General features: G+C 50.1%; 2 protein-coding genes across 5 annotated transcripts; both read right to left on the reverse strand.

Annotated features, from left to right (window-relative positions):
• Positions 1 to 1,180: 1,180 nt before the first annotated feature.
• CORT (cortistatin) lies at positions 1,181 to 12,392 on the reverse strand. 4 transcript variants are annotated; one of them, XM_083802956.1, is made up of 5 exons: positions 8,060 to 12,392; positions 6,963 to 7,330; positions 6,384 to 6,528; positions 4,986 to 5,081; positions 1,182 to 2,307 (listed from the first exon to the last, which is right to left on the reverse strand). In XM_083802956.1, exons 3-5 carry the CDS (start codon positions 6,498 to 6,500, stop codon positions 2,104 to 2,106), a joined length of 417 nt encoding a protein of 138 aa, XP_083659082.1. In that variant the 5' UTR covers positions 6,501 to 6,528; positions 6,963 to 7,330; positions 8,060 to 12,392; the 3' UTR covers positions 1,182 to 2,103. The 4 variants fall into 4 exon arrangements, with proteins under 4 accessions (XP_083659079.1, XP_083659080.1, XP_083659082.1 ...); XM_083802953.1 differs by lacking the exon at positions 6,963 to 7,330 and having other exon boundaries at positions 1,181 to 2,307; positions 11,437 to 12,392; XM_083802954.1 differs by lacking the exons at positions 6,963 to 7,330; positions 8,060 to 12,392 and adding an exon at positions 6,756 to 6,912 and having other exon boundaries at positions 1,181 to 2,307.
• Positions 12,393 to 12,533: 141 nt separating this feature from the next.
• On the reverse strand, positions 12,534 to 19,041 carry SRM (spermidine synthase). Its single transcript, XM_083802952.1, has 8 exons — positions 18,784 to 19,041; positions 18,504 to 18,624; positions 18,084 to 18,176; positions 16,711 to 16,864; positions 15,799 to 15,882; positions 15,287 to 15,432; positions 14,237 to 14,359; positions 12,534 to 13,676 (listed from the first exon to the last, which is right to left on the reverse strand). The coding sequence occupies exons 1-8, from the start codon at positions 18,927 to 18,929 to the stop codon at positions 13,659 to 13,661; spliced, it is 885 nt and encodes a 294-aa protein (XP_083659078.1). The 5' UTR covers positions 18,930 to 19,041; the 3' UTR covers positions 12,534 to 13,658.
• Between the last annotated feature and the right edge of the window lie 1,462 nt (positions 19,042 to 20,503).

A 20,503-nucleotide genomic window follows, 5' to 3' on the forward strand; every position in this document is an offset into this window, starting at 1 on the left:
TCTGCAGGGATGAAAGAAGAGTTCAACTTCCAGCTTGACTTCCAACCTCGAGAATAGCCTCACTACTCTCTCCTCCAGGAACCACTAAATAATACAGTGTGCAGTTTGCTGAACTAGCAGTTTCTGTTAGGGGTAATCCCTATCTCCATGGGCTGTGGGGTGTCTCCTTTTCATCACACGTAGTCTTCAGCATTATTATCTCAGGCGAGATTTAGCAGTAGACAATAAGGCAACTCCTACTAGAATACTTCCAAGATACTAGTATCTTGGTTGGTCTCATGCTGCAACACAGGTCTTAACAATAACGGCTCTTAGGTGGAACTTGTCATCCATCTACCTTTAGAAAAATAATACAGAGACAAGAATCACCACCCCATTATAAAGACAGGGAAACTGAGGTATTAAAAGGGGAGTAATGATAAAATGTGGATGCCAGCAGCAAAGCAAGACATAAAACCAGGTCTCCTGCATCCCAGCTGGGTGCTCCAGGCAACACAGCTGGAAAGCTCCATATCCCATTACCCATACACTGAGTCATTGAGTTCCCCCAGCAAGGATCTTATTTTTCATTATGGAGTGAAAAATAAAACAAGCCACAGGGCTCTAACTCCTCCTGCAAGCCAGAGAGACACAGCCAGAAATTTCTATGGCAAACGAGGCAGTGAAAATGCAGCCTGACACAGAGCAAAGTGGCAGAGGCAAGCCAGCCGTCTGGGTGCCGGAGTGGTTGTATCACTCATTATTCAGGGAGAGCGGGGGAGTCTGAAGCGTTACTTCAACTGTAAGAAAACAGGCTGGCTGCTGATTAATCCAAAAGGCTGCTTGGAGATGAGATACCTCATGGTCCCCAGCCTCCAAAAACAGAATGTAAAGGCTCAAAACCAAGCCACTACAAATAATTTCCTTCTAGTTCTCAACAGTGGCCAGTCAGGCTATGCAGGCAGGCTCAGTAACTTGCCTTCTTTGTGTGACTGTTTCCAGAAATACAACACAGCACCCCAACACAAACTGTTGCTACTAAGAATTTAAGCAAAATGGAGCAACTGAATGTCATATGTCTCCCCCCCCCCCCGGCAAGGTATTCCTGCAAATCAGACCTAAATATGCAAGAACAGGACCCCAGCTGCCTCCTACAAATACCTCAGACATGTCTACCTATAAAATCTATACAATTCCAAAATGGAGCTTCAACAAGTTCCTCAGTGAGCCAAAAGAAATATAGCCACAGTCCTTACTGCTGTGGAGACAGCAAAGGGCACCCAAGAAGAGGAGCAGCAGAAATGTGGAGTATTGTGAGCTTTTTTAAAACAAGGTGACAGGACTCCAAGAAACCGTGAGAGAACCAGAGTGGAGCCTGGATCATGGGATTACTCCAGCCCAGTTCAGATGCAGAGCCCAACATTTCAGGCATACTTACAGCCAAATGGCACCACAGAGCTGCTCTCAACCTGGTGTCACATCAAAAGCAGACCAGGGCCAGGCCCTCCTCCCACAGCCCCAGCCACCCCTCCGCCACATCCCTGCACCCTGAGGCTGGGATGGAGACAGGAGCATCCCCCCCCCCAACCACAGCCAGTAAAGAAAAGGGCAAAGGGAGCTGCTCTCCTACATACCCAGGCTCAAAACATCCCCCCTAAGTGATTGTGACACCTTTTCCTGACTGGGGACTCCCCCAAAGGGCTCTATCATGTCCCAAACTGTTGCTGCCCAAGGACAGCCAAGGCAAAGCCAGTTCCTGGGCCTTACCCCACCACAGCAGGGCTGCACACACGCACCTGGTCCCTCAGAGGATGAGGAAGCAGCTGTGGGGGCCTTAAGGACTGGGGAGAGAAAGAGCCTCAGCCCCACCACCCACCCTGAGCCCCTTCATGGCTGCGAAGCCCTCTTTCAAAATGGCCACCTCCCAAGATGGCGGCCACCTCCAATGGCCCCCCCCAGCCCCTGGTGGCCCGGCCCAGCAGGGCGCAGAGAGGCAGACACGAGTCCCCGAGGCGCCATGCTTTATTCTTAAGGGTTCAGGAGTAAAGGAAGGGAGCTCGGGGGACGGGACGGGTGTTCACAGGCGGGCAGGCAAGGAGCCCAGCGGGGCCAGGCAGGGTGTCACTAGCAGGAGGTGAAGGTTTTCCAGAAGAAGTTTTTACAGGGGGCCTTGCGGTCCCGCTGCGAGAGCTGGGCCAGTCGCCCCAGCGTCGCCCGCTCCTCCTCCAGCTTGCCCTCTTCTTCAAGGTCCGGGGAGGCCACATCCACGCTCTCCAGCAGCCCCGCCAGCATCTTCAGTATGGCATCTTTCCGGAGTTTGGTCTGCTCCTGTGGACAGAGAGCAGGGGAAGGTGACAGAGGTCCCAGCCCTCCTGCAGACATCCCCCCCAGATAATTTGCAGACCTCAGCCAGGGAAGGAGTATGTACATTGTTGTAACTGGAAAGGAGCTGCTAACAAATAGGTACAAATTAGCTGTAAAGTCCCTCGCTGCTTGTGCTAATTAAATTTCAGTGAATGCCAAGCTGCCTTCTCTCCTAGTAAGCCCAGGCTCCCTTCACTGTCCTGACTGTCCAGCATCCATTTTGGGAAGGTCAGGGAAGAGGCAGAGAATACTGAACAATGTTAAATCGAGCACACTGGGGGCCACAACCCACCACAAAATGCTGAGAATTCAATGTAACACAGGAGAGGGTTGGATTGTATCTATCCACTGTCTCTGTTGGCACCAGCATTTGCTAAGGACCATTTGGTGAGCTCAAAAGGTGGACAAATACAGGCAGTGGCAATTGTATTGAGTTTCCTTCACAGAATGTTTACAGATATTTTTGAAGCATTTTCTTAGCACTAATTACAAAACTTGTTTCCACACAAAGAGAAATTAGATGCCATGTTTGTAGCAGAAGAAAAGATAAAAGCCAGTCTGTGCCCATCCTGGATTCCTAGTCCTGCGCTGAAAGTACAGAAGTGTCTTGAACCTTAGGGAGATGGGCTGGGACTTGGGAACTCAGCTAAATGTGTCTCCTGGGTCACGTCTTCCTCATAAGCTGCTTTCCTAGCTGTAAGTGCTATATTTTGAAATAACCTGCTCCAAGTAGAGCCACAGACGAGCCCTGTGACGTTAAAAGCCATCTGCTAAAGATTCAGCTCCTTAGTGAAGAGAAATGAAGTAGCTATACTAAAACTCTCAGGAGATGAACTAGCTGCTTCAGACTCAGGGGTGGCAGAGATCAGACAGCTGTTAGAGGTTATTCCTTATGCATGCTCGGCTGTGGCTGTTAGTGAAATGAGACAGCTCTTCCCTGCACCAATCCATTGCTAACATCCTTTCTGTTTTTTGCTGTTCCTGAGTTGTGTGAGATGAAGACTCTTTGGAAGCAGCTAGAGACCTTAGCACTGGTGGGTTATGGCACACCTTTGGGTAGGTGCTCAGTTCCCTGTACTGCTTCCACCAGCACATCAGAATGTACAGATCTTCCTTTTGCATTGTTATCCATTTCATGGTAGTTTATGCATTGAATCCTGTTATTCTTCATACTTAAACCATTTGTCTGAGTTACAGTCTACAGTGGTGACATCAACGGTGTTTAACATTTTTTTCAGTTCGTAGAATGCTCTAAAGTGAATCATTATGTCTATTTTGATAGATACTGAAGTCATTATTTTGTAAGAAACCTTGTAGAAGACTGAGAGTCATTACACTTGAATACATTTTTAGCAGAGGCTTACTTACTGATTTGTTCTATATAACTTGTTTCTTTTTTTCCTGGCAGCTAGCATTTCCTCCAGATAGAGTTCACTTTTTAAGCACTGGATACATTACTGTAAGAATGTATGGCTGAAAGTTTACAGTTATCCCCAGAAGGGTTAATCCCAGCCAGCTGCAGAAGCCCTGATCTCTAACAGAAAGCTATCCCTAGCACCTCACACTGTATGTTTCTTTCTTACAGCCAGTTTTGTTGTTAATGGGATGTGAAACCACTCCTAAAGCAGCAAGACACTGATGCATGAGCTGGAGCCAGCACTAAGACAGAAAGAATGATATGGTTATGCACAAAGGAGAAGTTAGTGCCTTTGAAACCAACGTTGGGATCCTTCACTTGTCAGGGTAGCTCCTATCGAGGACAAAAATAATAGCAGTATTACAGATACAGCTGTGAACTGGAGCGGCAGAGTGTGACTGAACACAGCTCAGAGGAACCTCAGGGATGGCAAGGAACAAGCAGGTGAGAAAACTGCGGGGCAAGGGCAAGCAGCGCTGAGCGCTTGCTTGTGATAACGTTATGCTATTGTCTCCTACCCCTTTGGCCTCTTAGGGAAATAGTCCAGCAAAACAAAGTTATTATAGTGCTGTAGCTATTATAACATTAGAGTTTTGCCAGTTGGTAGGATAATTATATTGCTATAATAAGTTCTGCCACTGCATAGAGCTGTGCTGGTTCAGAGTGTAATTATTCTAGCAGAACTATGTCGGTATAACTCCCCTTGTGAATACTACTCTGGAAAAAGCAATTTTATTCTGATATAATTACTTCATTTATTATTCCTCTGTTACTTTCCTACTGAACCCATCTTTTAAACATTTGTCCTTCCCATGAGTCCTATTTAAAATATCATCTCCCTTGATCATTTTACCAATTATGTATCTTTTCTCTCCCTCCCTCGTACTCTGCTTCATTCTCTCATGATCTTTCAGCAATCTTATTTTCACCTTCTCCATCTCTTTTCTGCTCTGTTCTCTTTGCCAGTTTTTCCTTAGTTCAGACTTCACTTTTACAGATCTCTGGAGTCCGCCCTGGTACCTTTCCTAAATAAACTGGCTAGCAAGCTATAGTAATAACCCCTGCTTCAGCAGTGCATGAAGCTGTAATGCCTTGAAACACAGAAATGTAGAAGTGTTTACATCAGGTAAAGCCCAACTGCCCTTTTTACCCCTCCCCTGGCTTCAGCTTGCTTCTGCATGCTCCCATCCCACCCATCCTCCTGCACAGGGTGCATTATACTCACCCTACTGTTCTGTAATGCGAGTCTCTCTTCTCCGGGCAGTGCAGTGGCTCTCACGCTCCACACCAGCAGCAGAACGGACACCAGGCTGGCCACCAGCTGCATGATGTACAGGCTGTGACTACCGTGCTGAATTAGGAAGACTGGGAGAGGGAGCTGTTTCTGGGCTCTCTTCTGTCTCAGACAATGGCTGCAGCCCCTTTTATAGCCCTCCCCCTAGCCCAGTGGGTGACGCAAACAATTAAGTCTATATCAAAGGCAAATTAGACTTTGGAGAGGTTGTTAACACTTGGCTGCTTGAGTGGGATACTTCAGTGCCTCTGGGCTTTCCATGTGCCAGACCTGTAGACACTGAGGAAGCAAAGGTTTGGGACTCTCCAGTAACATGCTGTTTCTTCACCCCCACAAATTGTAGGCACTATCTGTGCCTCCCCTAGTTAGCTGAATTCTGCTTGGGAACATAATGTTGGCTAGAATAGGCCACCAGCTTGCACAAACCTCTGGCCAATGCTGGATGATTCAGAGGGAAGAGGCAAAACTTCTGGCTACCAGTATAGATACAGACTTGGACCCTCAGCCCTTGATGTCCAAACAGCTCTGGACTCGAGGGGTTTTTGGACCTAGATCTCTGCATCCAGCGACACATCTCACAGTGGAACACCAGTATGCCTGTCTTCCCCTTTATTGGTAACATGGGGACACAGGTTGCAGCTATGCAGTAATATTAATATCTTGCAAATGTACTTCAGGCTACCTGGAAGCCAGTTGGTGGTTATTGGTTGTTTCTATTATTGTTTCAATGTGTCTTGAACCAATCCCAAAAGTATAGGTCAACACAGCGAATCGCAAGTTGGAGATGCTGGATTTAAATGTATTGTAGGGAAAAGAAAGTACTGAAAGGCTGGTCAAAGCTGAAGCTGCTCTATTCAATGAGATTTTAGAAAAAAGCTTGTGATGTGCTGACACTGACTGCAGGCTGCTTGGTACGTGTTCCAGCCATCTCTGGTCTCTGGTTAGCAGGACTTAAGAACGTCTCTCCCCTAGCACAAAATGCTATCACACCTGTGAGACTGGTTTGTGGGCCCACAGAAGGTACTTTTAAGCACTGCTGCCTGCTTTCCTTTGCCCCTGTCGTGTGGGGATGGCATCTGCTGTCTCCTTTCTGTGATATGCACACAGAGCTAAGGATCTCAACTCCCAACTAACCCTTTCTCCAGAAGCACTCACCTTGTGGCAAGTTCCCTTTCTGACCTTAACAACTAACCCCAACAGTCTAAATGTAAATGGTTATACTAATTTAGCACATAAAAAAATACAGCGAGGTGACTCGGCCAAAGGGATGCCGTGGTAGAACTAAGAACAGAAGGCATGAACAACCTGTTCCCCACTTCCACTTCTTACCAGTGCCACAGGTCCTGGAAGCAGCACGATGAATCTCTGCCTGCAAATCCAGCTCCTAATGCCAGTTACACCACTCTGGATGCTCTTGAGAGAAAAGATGCCATCTCTTCCATACATTTCTGCAAAGGAATCCTGGATTCCCTCACTGAAAGTTATGAAGAAAAAAAAATTCAAAGTAATGCAGACTTGTGGGGAAAAGTGACAATCCAGCAATTAAACTGAATCCAGAAATGATGTTTTCTGAGAGCTTTGTAACCCCATTGCTTCTCATCCCTCCTTGTGAGAGCAAACTTCCATGCGTCAGTTTCAGATGGAACATTACCCATTTCTTTTTAAACTGATCTTGCTAGTTTATCAGAATTGCTGTATTACCCCTTCATAATGGATTCTGTCAAACACTTCCCAGCCTGTCTGGGGCTCGAGACAGGGAGCAGCGAAATAGCAGGCTCCAGCAAGTAAGCAAATCACGGGGACTTGCTAAATGACCCACAGCCGATTTGCTCCAGGAGAGGTAAAAGCAGGAGAATAGCAAATGGAGAAAGCACACTTGGTTGCTCAAGGGGAACAAAGGGCATGTACCTGTGTGAGATGTGCCTGGGCTGACAGGCAGGCAGAAGGTGAGTTCTGTACCGTTGCTTACAAGGCAGGACTAAACCTCACGGGCTGATTAGCCCAAAAGCTGGACAGACAGCAGAAACAGCGCAACCAGGTCTCCATGCTGGGGGCCATCTGGTCTAACCAAACTGCTTGTTCTAATAAATATGGTTTTGTGTGCAGCTTTGCCTTCAGAATGGGCTGTTTTCTGTAATGCTTCATTGAGCGAATGGGGTCACAAGTATGACAATGTTCTTCTTCTAAAAAATGGATGATGTGCTGGGCCAGAGCAGATCCGCTTCTGGGAAGGTCCGCAGAGATGTAAACAGCGACCAGCCTGCAGCAAGTCTGCCCTGGGATTAAAGGGCAATAATAAAATAATTGCTGTCTCTTGAGGGGGGTGGCTTGGAGCGAGTTTCTGCCCAGACACGCCAGCACCAAACCTGTGGCTCTGCTGACCTGCACAGTGCAACCAAAGCCTGCACTTCTAGCCTGGGCAAGGCTGGGGTCTCGTCCCAGCTGGGAGCAGGGGGATAGGCACATCAGAGTACTTAGACCTCAGTGTCCACAAGTGGGACTGGACCTCTAAATCCAAACAAGTTTTCGCAGCTGCTCTGCTATAGCATCTTTCAGAAAAGACACTTCTTTTCCTTTTTTACAGATTCCTCCATCTTCCCTAGTGTCCTTCCCTTTCCTCACATCTCCTCTGCTGCTTCCCCTCAGTCAGTCCTCCTCAAGCTCTGGTCCTCTGGCCCCTTTGCAGAGACCCTGCTGGTTCCATTACTTTCACTGCTGCCCACATCCCGGTCGCAGGCTATAGCACCGCCTCCTTTCCAAAGGAAGCAGAATAACTCCCTAGCGATACAATTTGATTTTTAGTAACTGGAAACACATCAACACAGCACCAGGATTTCTCTTTATTCTTACTGTTTCCTATTCCCTACCACACTGGCTGGCGGACCTTTCAGGTGGCCCAAATTTGTCTTTTCCAACCCATAAATGCTTATAATTGTACAGGGAAATTTAAGGTCCTCCCTTAATTTCCTCTCAACAACTTTATCTGTCTCAATTATCTGACTCACCCCTTCAGAAGTCGTCTTCCTCGATGCTCTCTTCTGTTTGGAGTTGCGTATGGTTTCAGTGTGTTTCTACCACTTTACAACGAGGGCAGATCTATCTGAAGTCAGCATGCCTGTGAACATGTCCAAGGGAGCCTGGTAGGTGGGGATGCTCCAGGTGGAAGCTCAGCACAGACTAACTTGAAAAGGCCTGGGTGGACACCAAGGACCTTGGCTCACAGTAAGGGTGGCTTCAGCAGTAATGCAGAGCGGGTTCAGGAGCATAGCAGAGTAAGCTTACACCATCGTGTAAGACAGCAACCATCTTCTTGTGATAAAGGGTGAACAAGTAATACGCAATAGGAGAGGTTTTGTCTTTGAGGAAGGAGGTCCTTGCCCTCTCATCAGTGTGTCTGAACAGCAGTGAAGACTGGGCATTGCTGGAACACAAAAGCAAACACCAGGTATGGCACCAAATGCCACATTAAGGAATGAGATAATTTCTCAATTGCTTTCCTCTATGGCTCGGATATTTGCTGTCTTCTGCCCGTTTGTTGCCTGGTCTGAATTCAGACCATCAGGTCTTTGTGAAGCACGTAGTAGAATTGCATCAGGCTCCCAGAACAATGTCTGGTTCCCAAAGGTGAGGCACTCAATTGCAGCTCAAGAAGGGCTGAAATACTTCTGCTTTTCTGTCACTGGAAGCCTTCCTGTCTGCCCTCAAGAGTCCCTAGTTGCAAAGGGCAATGCAATAAATAAAGCAATAGGCAGCTGACAGTGGCAAGCCATCCTAGAAGGGGAAACCAATTTGTTCACGGGCCTGAAATCACAGCTCATTTATCAGGCCAGGCCTGCAATATTGCCTTGCATCGCACTCCCCGGAGGACTTGGAGAAGCATTCAGGTGGCTGTTCCAGCCACGGCTTTCATCGGCTCTAATCTAACAAACCCAAGGAAGAGACTGCCTGAGCGTGGGCTGGAGCCCACAGCTCCCGCTCATCTCTGATAAGAGCTGCAGAGCAGGTGCAGGGAGGAGGAGGGGAATACCGCAGGGATGCTGCTGTCAGAGCACACACGACTACAAGTATGTTATGGCTCTCTGGGGAAGCAGAGCTGGGGAAGTTGTGCTGCCTTCTCTGTCCGTCAGCCTCAAGGGGACTGCAGGATGAAGAAGGGAGGGCGAGCACAATGCTTCAGTGGTAGGCTCAGAACCTTTTATTTCAATACGCAAAGTTAAACATCTCAGTTTTTCCACTAAAAAAAATCCTCCTCAAAAAAGCAACTACTTGCTATGAGACACCTATTTCAAAATACCTCTGTTTTCCGCTGAGAACGTTTTGCCTGGCTCCAAGCAGGAGGCATTTTGGGCTGTTAAGCAGGCTGAGGATGCTTGGGGTTACAGCCTAATGACACATGAACTGACCTCTGTTACAGCAGACTCATCCCATCGGTGGCAAGGGATTCCCGGAGGATGGCGCATGCTCTGTACCTCGTGGGAATTCGATCACAAACAGCAGGCCACTGACGTTAACACGCGGGACTGGGAGGCTGCCAGCACCCAGAAGGGACTGCTTGGCAGGGAGAGCTTTACACGAGAATTCACGCACGCTCTAGGGTGAGGTTCTGGTTATTCCTCTCCCGCAGCTGAAGCGCATGCAAGGTCATCGTATACATCATCTTGCCCTGGTTCCTGGCTTGCAGAATTAGCCTTCTGAAGCAAATTCCCTCTTGGCCATGCCTGGCCGTGGGCTGCAGCAGCCGTTCAGTACCAAGGAGAGGGCAGCCCCCTCCCACAGGTCCCACCCCACCATGGAGCTGGTGTCCTTGAGAGGCTGCCACCGAGATCCCTGACATTCCTAAAGAACCCCCTGCCTTCATCTGCTTCACACATTGCTGTGCTATAATTGAGATCCCCTGGCTCTAATTCCCCACCTTCTGCATGTTTTAAAAGCATTTAATTCCATCCTATACACGGCCACGAAAGAGCTTCACCGAGACTTCTCAGCATTTAACTTAGTTAAAATTCTCATCTTACTTTTTAGTGACATTTCGTCTGACTTTGTCTAGACTGAGCTGCTGTTTCATGCTTTTGTCCACACTTTTGCCTCTTATTCCCCCACCATTTTATCAGAGGAACTGGCCTCTCCCTGAACTTGGTGGCAGTTGTTATTACTTCTTTTGACTGTTTGCTTATTGAGGCTGCTGCTCTCTGATGAAAGATGAATTGTCATTCCTACCTCAGCAGTCTCTCTTGCTCCAGCCAAGCTCCATCAATAATTCAGCCAGGCCTCAATAACATTAGCTCTAGATGAATAAGATGCTCATGCCAATTAACTAGCTGAAAGGGCTCAAGAGATATAGGCAAGAGATTTCTCTTAATTTTTTTAAGCTCTTTTCTGAACTCCTAAAAATTGAGTTAGTTCAATGAGTAAAGCGCAGAGCAGGGAGTCTGACAGTTCAAAAGGCGCCACGAGGCTTAAGCAGTTGATGTGCTGAAGCCCATTAGGCTCTGTTACCTTGTCTGTCTCCACCTGCTCTGACTGATACTGCGTTGTATGGTTCTTGGGACAAAGCCTGATCCTGTTCCTACAGCTTCGAGCTTAATAAGGTGCTGGAGCATGACTGCAGCATGTCTAGACAAACAGCATCTTTGTGGATCTTTGCTTACGAACAGCCTTGCTTGACTAGCCTTGGGCAAAAGCCAGCTAAAACTCCAGAAAAGTTACTCAAGTGTTTCAGTTGCCCACCTGCAGACACTGCAGATACCTTTCAAGGGTTCCTGCTCAGTTCTGTATAAGGTCCCATTACTTTCCTCCTGTTGGGCATAACCCAAATTGCCAGTCTCTCTTCAATCCCTGGCATCCTTGTGCCACAGCATCCTCCAGCGTAACAGCTCAGTCCCCATACATCTGTGGAAGGGACAATCGATCTGTAGACACAACTGCCTGGCACGTGGCTGCCATGCCAAATACTGCTCTAGCAGCTTAAATGGTGTGCACACCTTGTGGTAGCAGCACAGGAGTGACTTTAACGGTCCTAAACTGCTCAAAGCTGTTCAAATGGAACCAGCTATAGATGCACAAATTCATGTTCCCTCTCTTGCTGCATTGCTCATGAGTGCTTGATTCAGACACTGAGGTGTCTTCACCTACTGCAAGGCACTGAAGTATTTGATGCTGCCTGTAAAGAACAGTGATTTGGAATTATGCAGAAATTGCACAGGGGACCCTGCGGACAGAGCATGTGCACCTTGGATGGCAAACAGCCTCACCTTCCCGTTCTCATCACTGCCCAATCGCTGAACTTACAGCTTTGGAGAGAAAGAGAAGGAAGAGTTAGCTGTGTGGAGGCTAGCAACAGGTTTGAGGGAGCTCTTTTGCTCCTGGGCATTGTTGTACTCACCAAGGGTGGGTGGAAGGCTTGAACATGTTACTAGTTGGCAGCTGCTCCAAGGCCTTCTGGACTACAGTCCTAGTCTTGATTCCCGTTCCAGGGGAAGGAGGGTGCTAGAAGTTTTCTGTCAAGGGTGAATGGGGCTCAGGTCCCACAGCAATTTAAAGAGGGGTAGCTGGAACCAGCCTCTATTATCCTGGCCTGCTCTTTATAATAAAAATAGAAGAGTTGGGCAATGAAAATGAGTCAGTAGCTTCCTGCACGAGGACAAATCTACTGATTGGTAGCTATGGGAGAGAGTTACCCAGACAATTAAGCGACAAAATGTCTGTGATTTTCTCAACGCAACCAAAACATGATCCAGATTCAGCTCTGCAGCTCAGCAATGCTTTTGCAAACCCTTATAACCACAAAAAAGCTTTACTGACACTGGGAGGGAAAATCAGGAAAGTGGTAAATCTCCCAAGGGAGAAAACAGGAGGGTATGTACTGACACCACAGAAACCCCTTGCTGGAGGCAGGCAGTGGCTGCACCTCCTGTGCTGTACAATTATGGCAAAGCTCAGCCTGAACCATTGCAAACTTTGCTCCTAGTTTTCTCTCGAGCCAAAATCTCCCTCAGTAGGAGTGTAGGTTTTTTTTTTCGGCTTCTCCTGATGCCACCTAGCGACTGTTCCCAGCCTGTTCAGCACCCTGAGTTCGGGCCCTCAGAGCCACTAAGCTAACACAATTTTTGGAGGAAAAGCTGGTGCAGCTGAGTGGGGCCAGCGACTGACAGGAACTAAGCTACGCTTACAGGGAGATGGGCAGCTACAGAACAGCTTGGGAAGGCGTTTCAGAGGCAACATTTGGACTAGAGAACAGTTTGTACAGAAGGTACTGACTTCTGCAGCACAGAGGACAGAAGCTGGAGCTATTGGGCAGTCAGGTCACAACACAAAACAAGCAATGGGATCACTCTTCAGAGGTTATTTGTGATGGTATCTGTCATCCCTAGAGACAAGAGGGACACCCACTACTGAGTGCCCCGGATGTCTTCTGACAAGCACAGCAAACTTCCAGAATCTGTTAGCATCCCCAAAGAAGCACACCGACCCACACTGATGTCACCTTAACCAGAGCCGAGTGTTTAATTGATTGCAAGGGAGTGACAGTCGCACAGCGGTTGTGCTGGGAAGATCCCCACTGCACAGCGGTGGAACCGAGTCTTTAAAACAAAAGTAAAGAGGAGGCAAATCCATCTCACAACAGAGTGCAATGAAAAACAACTTAAGTGTCTGGGGATTCTGGGGGCAGCATTAGAAATAATGATGCCTCCTAACGACTAGCTAATACCCAGGCCTGAGGCATCTCAGCACGACTGAGATAAGAGATTTGGCAGCGCAACCGACTCCCCAGCATCAGTACTTAACAGCAGGCAATGGATCTAAGGTTTGTTTTTTATATATATATATTTATATTTATTTATATAAAGCGCCTATCACCGTATTGATAAACACTCTTTGGAACCACTCTGACGGCAGGGGTAAGAACAGGAGTTGGCCTGTTAGTACCTCAGCACTTCTGTTTCCAACCAATTAAAAAAAAAAAAAAAGCCACAAGACTCTGCTGCCAGCCTGGCCGGCTGGCTGGTGTTTAATACTGCTACTCCATCAGGGTTGGAGGGAGACCTACTGTGAATGGCAACAGTTTGCACCGTGACCCCTCCGGCTGTGCTGCAGCGAGGGCAGTGGGACGTCAAGGCTCAGACCCGTTACCAGTCAAAACGTCCCATCAGCAGGGAGCTCCTGTTAGGAGAGAGCAAGGTAACTTTGTGCACAAAGATCTCGCTCTCTGTGCTTAAGGCTGAGTCGGTGAACCTCCTGGACTTTTTCCAAGCTTCAGAAGATCACCAGACAGAAATACATGTCAGTTATAAATATATCGTGTCAGTTTGGGGAGAGGTGGGGGCAAATTTAGAATGGGTAAAGGGGAGAGAGAAAGGAAGAAGACATGTTACATTTCCAGTACTGCAAACAACAGTTTTGACCTCACGCAATAAGTCAGTGGACCTTTTAAATACTCTTATCTAGCTTATGTCCCATCTTTAACACATCAAAGGGAATGTTGGCTGGCAAAGGGTTAAACAATCCCACACAGCGGAGAGCCAATCTGCAGCCTGCTGGGACGTCCCCGCCACATCACTGACGATCTCAGGGTCCAACTTGAAGGGAGGAAGCAGCTTCTCAGTCTCACACATCACTCAGGGCCTGGCGACAGCCAAAAACAAAGAGTGTCAGGACAGACCGGGGAAGCTCTGGCAGTCCTCGACAGAAACAAGGCTTTGAAACACACCCACGGCACGCGCCCTCATCCCTGGGACACTGAGGATGTTCTCTGCTAGAACCTGCAGTCGTGGCCAGTGAAGAAATGAATGATGCAGAAATAGGCAGCCTGAACCACACCAAACCATTCTTTTTACACTCTCTGGTTTGCACTAGAAACCACAACCAGGTTTTATCTAAGACTTTTGGAGCTTTCCAGTGGGAAACACCAGTTCTGCAGGCTTTTGGACTTGTTTATGCTAGGAGCAGGAGGGATCTGCCATGGAGACATGGGACACCAACCCAAAGAACAGTTCCAAACTGAACCCCAGTCTTACTAGGCTGACTCATTCGCTGCCGTGTCATACAAAATGCCACCCTGCTCCAACTTGCCCATAAAAGCCTTTAGGGCAGCAGGAAATCCTCAGTCCTGTGTACTCCCAGCCCTGCCAAAGAAAAGTCACACCTCATCCTTTCTGGAGGAGTAGTAGCACAGCCTTGCTTACCTTCCGTGCAAACTCCGGCAGGATGAAAGCTGCCCGATGAATATCAGAGTTGTAGTATTTCAGATCCCTCTCCTCTACTTGTTGCCTTGACAGCTGCTGCACAGGCTCCCGGAAATTCGTGTTCTGCAATAAAGAAGCCGGGTGGCTCTGTAGTGTTTGTGTAACAAGCAAAGCGCTGCACGATGGGCATCCCAGCTCATGGCAGAGAACCAAAAGGACTTGCAGGAAAACAGATGAATTTCTGTTTCAGCATGAGGCCAAAGTTTCTGTGCAGCTCCGGCCCCAAGGGCTGGAGTTTACTCCGTGCCTCATGTGACTAGCCCTTGTTCAGATGTATACAGATGTCTGCATATGAGGTCAGACTGTGCGAGCCATGTGCCAGATGAAGCTGTCAGATTGTGCCTGAGCATCCAAGAAGCAAAGCTTTTGCTCGTCAGAGCAGAAGCCACATCTGTGTTAAGTCAAGCACAGCGCACGCTGCCAGTGTCCCAGATAAACCAAACACAGCAGCAGAAGTGCTGCTGGCTCCCCACAGCAACGTGACAGTTGCGTTACAAGCTAACTGCAAGGCAGCAGATTGGGAAGAGAGCAGACCTCAGTGGTCAGGAGGTGGACAGAGTCACCAGCTCACATGCTGACACTGACTCTCACTTGGAGGCCTCTGTAAGAGCAGAGGAGCACGTTGCAAGCTGATTCTTATCAGGCAGGTGCCCGCTTTAAAACAGCCAGCATCGACAGGTCAAAGCCTGAACAGGGTCTGGAAATTGATACTGGCCTCCACCCTTACAAGTTAGTTGTACTGGAGATGAAACTACGATCTTTTCTAAAGCAACTGTTTATGTTACTGGTAAACTCTGCATTTCATTGAGCACTGAGCAAGCTGCATCATAGCTCTAGTGCCCTGAGCTGGGGACAAGCAGAAGCCTAGAGGCCCTTGAGCTGGTATTGCTCATGGCTACAGCACAGGCCCCATAAGAGACAGCGCCTGGGGCAGGCTCTGTGGGTACTTCCAGGGAGCAGAAAGGGGCACTTCAGGTGCCTGAAACTCACCGGGTTCTTGCTGCAGAGCATGAAGCCAATCTGCCCGCTGGGATACGTGGGGATGGTGCAATAGGCGTACTCCACAACAGGGAACAGAGACTTGCAGAACTGACGCATCTCCTTAATGAGATCCAGGTGCAGCCACTGGCACTCACCTACGGGGAGAGAGCAAGACAGGACATAAGGTGAGGGCTGCCCCTCTTCACTGCACAAGCCTGTGCCAAGTTAACAGCAGCTCCAAGTCCAAACCTGCTTTACTCCACACAGCATGTGGTTTCAAAGGCAAGACAAGACCACTGCGCCAGTTTTATACTAAGCACAGTCCAGCAGTTAATGAGCTGACGTATATGGATCAAAACCACGACCATACCTGGGAGCTAAAATTGATTTAATTCCCTGCGTCACGGCTGAAATGAATTTTACTCCCTGCGTCACGTCCCTCCAGGAAGAGTCCCCTTTGAGCCTCACACTTTGCATACAACGATCTAGCACCAACCTCTGCCCAGAGACAGCACCCTCACCTTGGCAGCAGAGAATGCCATCTTCTCGCAGGGCTGTCTTCATAAGCTGGTAGTAGGATTCTTTGAATAAACTTTCTGCAGGACCTGTGAGAAAAGTGAGTAAAGAGGTATGTCCAGAGGGAGGCAAAGAAGGTAGGCTTCTGAGAGTTCTCTCAATGCCCAGGCTACGCAACATCTGCGCTGGAAAAAGGACACCTCAAATGGCTTTGCAGTTAACACAAGTGCTGGAGGTGATCTGAAAGCAAAGAGTTTTGACCCTGGGGTTCAGCCCACACGTACCACAGCAGAACCACAGGATTTTAGCTTTGCTCAATAGCAACCCCAGGACCTTTACCAGAGTCCTAGCAGCTGCCTCTTGCTTCAGTGAGCATTGTTCAAATTGAACTGCTGCTCCAGTTAGTTTCTTGGAGATGCCTCTCTCTGTGTTGAGAGAAGCAACAGCAGCAAGAATGAAGGAAACTCAGGCACCCTAACTATGGCTGGTCCCTTCTCCCTCAGTTCTCACCTTCAAAAATGCAGCAACCTCACTACAGCCACCTCTGGGCTAGGCAGATCCACCAAGAGCTTGCAAGCCAGTGCTTCACTAGAGGGCACACGCACAAAACTGTTTTTGCCAACACAGTGCTGTATTCCCTGTGGGATCACTGGATGCAAGGATCACCTTGTTGCCAAAAGCAGTAGCTGCTAGAATTGAATTTTGAAGGGAGAAATATGACAGTGGGCTTAAAGCCTTATTAATACCGTTTTCTGGTCGTCACCCTTCTCTTTCTCTACCAAAAGAATCAAATCAGCGATGGCCTTTCCACTTGAATGGAGCCTGGGGGCAGGCCAGCATTACTTCCAGGAGGTAGTCAAAAGAGAAACGCAGAGAGAGCGTGGAAAGCAGTACCCTTGTACGGCCACAGTTCTTACCCATGGGGTCAGACGAGTCCGTGATAATCACATCAAAGGCTTCTTGATTTTGTTTCATGAACTCAAAACCATCTCCCACGTGCAAGGTCAGCTTAGCACTGGAGTACCCCACTGCCATCCCTGGGAGGTATTTCTTAGATACCTGGATCACATCCTGCAACACAGAGAGCACGAGCAGGTCAGTGGGGGCTACAGGGAGCTGCTTCTCGGGCTACCGTGCAGCTGCAACCCGAAGAACAGCGCTATGAGTCATTTCCTTCCATGCCTTCAGCACAAATCCAACTCACTAGCTAGATCCTCAAGAGCTGTCAGCATCTTCAGCCAACACACTACACTCAGCCCTTTCCTACGGCCTCAGGGTTCAGTGACACTGTTTGTCTGCCTGTGCCAAACTCAACAAGAGGAACTCGCAGCTTCAAAAGCTCCCTGAGGAACTACGAGAATCTGATTGCAGATCTGACTGCTCTGTGCTCGCTTTCCCTGGGGACATCACGGACAGAGGTGATCTCAACTGAAGACTTTTTTTTTAAAATTAAGACCACAGCAGCAGGTTTCTGGATGAGATGTGAGAAACATCCCCACCTCTACTTCACAGTCGTAATCCATGACCTCGTGAAATGGTTTTCCCTTTGAAACCCCTACGAGCCACGTGTAAGACAGCAATGGCTCAAGGCCCAGCAACTGCACCGAACACTACCAGCTTCTCACAGCTGGCAGAGACAAAAAAACGCCGGTGTCAGGCCGTGCTCGTTCAAAACCAAGCACGTACGTCTACGTAGTTTGACAGACAGGGTACAGAGGCTCATACAGCAGCAATTCCCACTCCTAACGCAGCCTTGCTTCAGGGAGACAGCAAAACTTTCTAATAAAGGAAAATATCAGAACAAACTGACCGAGGACAAGCAGCCCATCTGTCACGGAAACAAATACCCCCCGCTTATTTCCTGCTTTCAGTGGAAGGAGGCTGTCGAACAAAGAGACTATTCCTCTGGCAGGAGAAGCGCTGTTCTGCGGCAGGGGAAGGGGAAAAGCAGCACCTTCACAATGCCAGAGCTCCCCTTCTCCAGAGCACAAGTCCCCAGATCCCACGCTCGGCCCACGCTGGCCTGGAAGGGCCTCTACCGTACGTGTGTGAGAGAGAGCACATGAGAGGCAGCCAGCTGCCACGTAGATGACTCGCAAGGCAAAGAGGTGGCGCTGTCAGTGTCGTGCCAGCAGAACCGTTAGCAAACACGCTCGTTACTGACAAGGGACAGCAGGTGAAGCAGCAGCAGCTCCGCGGATGCTGAGAAGTACGGCTGCTTTTTGCTCGGCAGCCTGCGCGTCTGAGCGAAGCCCCGGGGCAGCTCCAGGCAGCTCGCAGCCCAACGCACCTCATCGATCTCGCACTGCACCACGGACTCCACCGTTGGGTGCTTCACCACCTCTCGCAGCACTCCCCCGTCGCCGCCACCGATGATTAGCACCTGGGACAAGGAGAGGGGAGAAACGGGGGCGTCAGCGAGCTGAGACGGGGCGCAGCTCTCGCAGCGTGGCCCACGGCCGGGAGCCCAGCGCCACTCGGGCTCGTCCCACCCTGGTGCGGGTGCGTGCAGCAGCGGGGGGCCACGCAGCCTGCCTGGGAGGCTGTGCTGAGCGTGGGTGCTCCCGTGGCCTTGCTCCACGCTGAAATTTCGCCGAGGCAGCGGGGAGGACGGGGCCAGTCTGCGGGCACGGCTCGCTCGCAGACCCCAGGAGGAGCGGAGGGAAAAGGGGAACGGGGGGCGCCGAGGCCGGCCCCGGGGAGGACTCACCTTGCGGGGGTCGGGGTGGCTGCAGAGGGGCAGGTTGGCGATCATTTCCTGATAGGAGAACTCGTCCCGCTCCGTGCACTGGATCACCCCGTCCAGGACCAGGACGTTGCCGTAGGTGGTGCTGGGCAGAGCGGGGGAGCGGGCTTGGAGCCGGGGCCGCGCCGCGGGCCCGGAGCCGCGCTTCCCCCCCGCCTCCGCTCCCCCCCAACCCCCGGCCCCGCCAGGCCCCGCCGCATGGCGCCGGCCTCCGCCGCTCCCCCCCGCGGGCCGCCCCCGCTACCTGCGGAAGACGAGGATCTCCTGGTAGCGGGAGCGCTGGTGGTGCAGCAGCTCCTCCACCTGCAGCGACATGGCCTGCCCCGGCCACAGCCGGCACGTCTCGCGGAACCAGCCCTCGCGGATCAGCGCCGTCGCTCCCTGCTCCATCCCGCCGGGAACCGAGACCGAGCCCGAGCCCGGCCCCGGCCCCGCCGCCGCCCCCCCCCCGCCGGGCACCTGCGCCGCCGCCGCCGCCGCCTGAGCCCGGGGCGCGGAGCGGGGCGCAGCGCAGGGCCCCCCACGCGCCGCCCCGGCCCCGGCCGCCAGCGCGCGCCGCCGCCGCCGCCCCATTGGCGGGCCGCGAGCCGCCGGCCGCCCATTGGCTCGGGGCGGCCGTGACGTCAGGAGCGAGAGCAGTGGGTGCAGCGGCAGCAGCGCCGGCAGCGCCAGCACCGCCAGCAGCAGCAGCAGCAGGGTAGGGAGGCCGGCGCCCCGCGGCCACGTGGGGCTGCGCCCCCCCCCCCCCCTCCCGGGAGCCGGCGGCGGAGCTGCAGGCCGGGGGGAGCCGAGCTCCAGGGAGGGGAAAGAGGCAAACGAAGGAGCGGTTTTGGGGGAAAAGGCTTTTATGGGTGAAAGGGGCTCCCCTCCTGCTGCTCGCGGGCAGGCAGAAGCTTTACAAAACAGCGCCCGGGCTGCGAGGAGCAGGATGGGGGAGAAATTCACCACGGGTATACCAAGAGCTCAATCAGGTTTTTCAGTGATCCTGAGCGACAGCATGCTGATACAAGAGAGGGTAGGACCCCACGCGCTGCAACTCCACACGCTCCATAGGTGTACCCTAGTCACTGCCATTGAAAACATTTTAATTGAAAACATTTCAATGCTGCTCTGGCAGCACCCCTCTATAGATAATTTCAGCCATATTCTGTTTTCCATTTAAGATCATCCTTGAAACGTTACCTTGCACAGAACTGTAAATAGAAAACTTAAAGAAACCAAGTACTTTCAGTATGTCTGCAGCCAATGGGGCTTTCAGAAAGTTTTACTCATTCTTCAATTATCAAAGTATCAGAAGTCATAAAGCTGACAAGAAGGGGAACTGTCAAATCCCTGCAAATGCACTTCAAGAAATTTCTATTCAACTGCCTCTTTTCAGAGACATTCTTCAGTATTCAGCCATTCAGCCAGATTTTATGAGCAGAAAGGGACTCTGTCTCGACATTACCATGCTGCTCAGCTGGCACTCTTCACACTAAGGTACATAAGGAGAATAAACCTCCTCTGTTCCTTCCACTCCCTACTCACCAGAGATATTGGAAACGACTGAAAACAAGCAAACAAAAAACCAAACCTCCTGACAGGTCTTTTAAAATGCAGCCCTCAGGTTAGGAATGCAGAAGCAAGTTTTTACCACTACCCACTCAGTCCTTGCACCTATCCTAACATAACAGAGAAATAATGGTAACTGCCAAAACACATGAGCATGCAATGGAAAATCTTCAGGCAGAAATGGAAATCACAGAGCAAAGATAAAGCCTTTGGGAAAGACAGCAAGTTCCATTCATCAGAGCAGTGAACATTCATCAGAGCAGTGAACAGCAATCCAGGATGCAGCTCTGCCACTGATCTAATACAACTTCAAGCACAGTTACATCAGCTCTAACCTTCGGTTCATCCAGCTCCAAAACGGCAATGTTGTTTACCTTGTTTACCTCTTTCACAAGAGGCTTTCAGTTGTCTTC

Source organism: Anser anser, assembly GCF_964211835.1.
Source record: "Anser anser genome assembly, chromosome: 17".
Classification (NCBI taxonomy): domain Eukaryota; kingdom Metazoa; phylum Chordata; class Aves; order Anseriformes; family Anatidae; genus Anser; species Anser anser.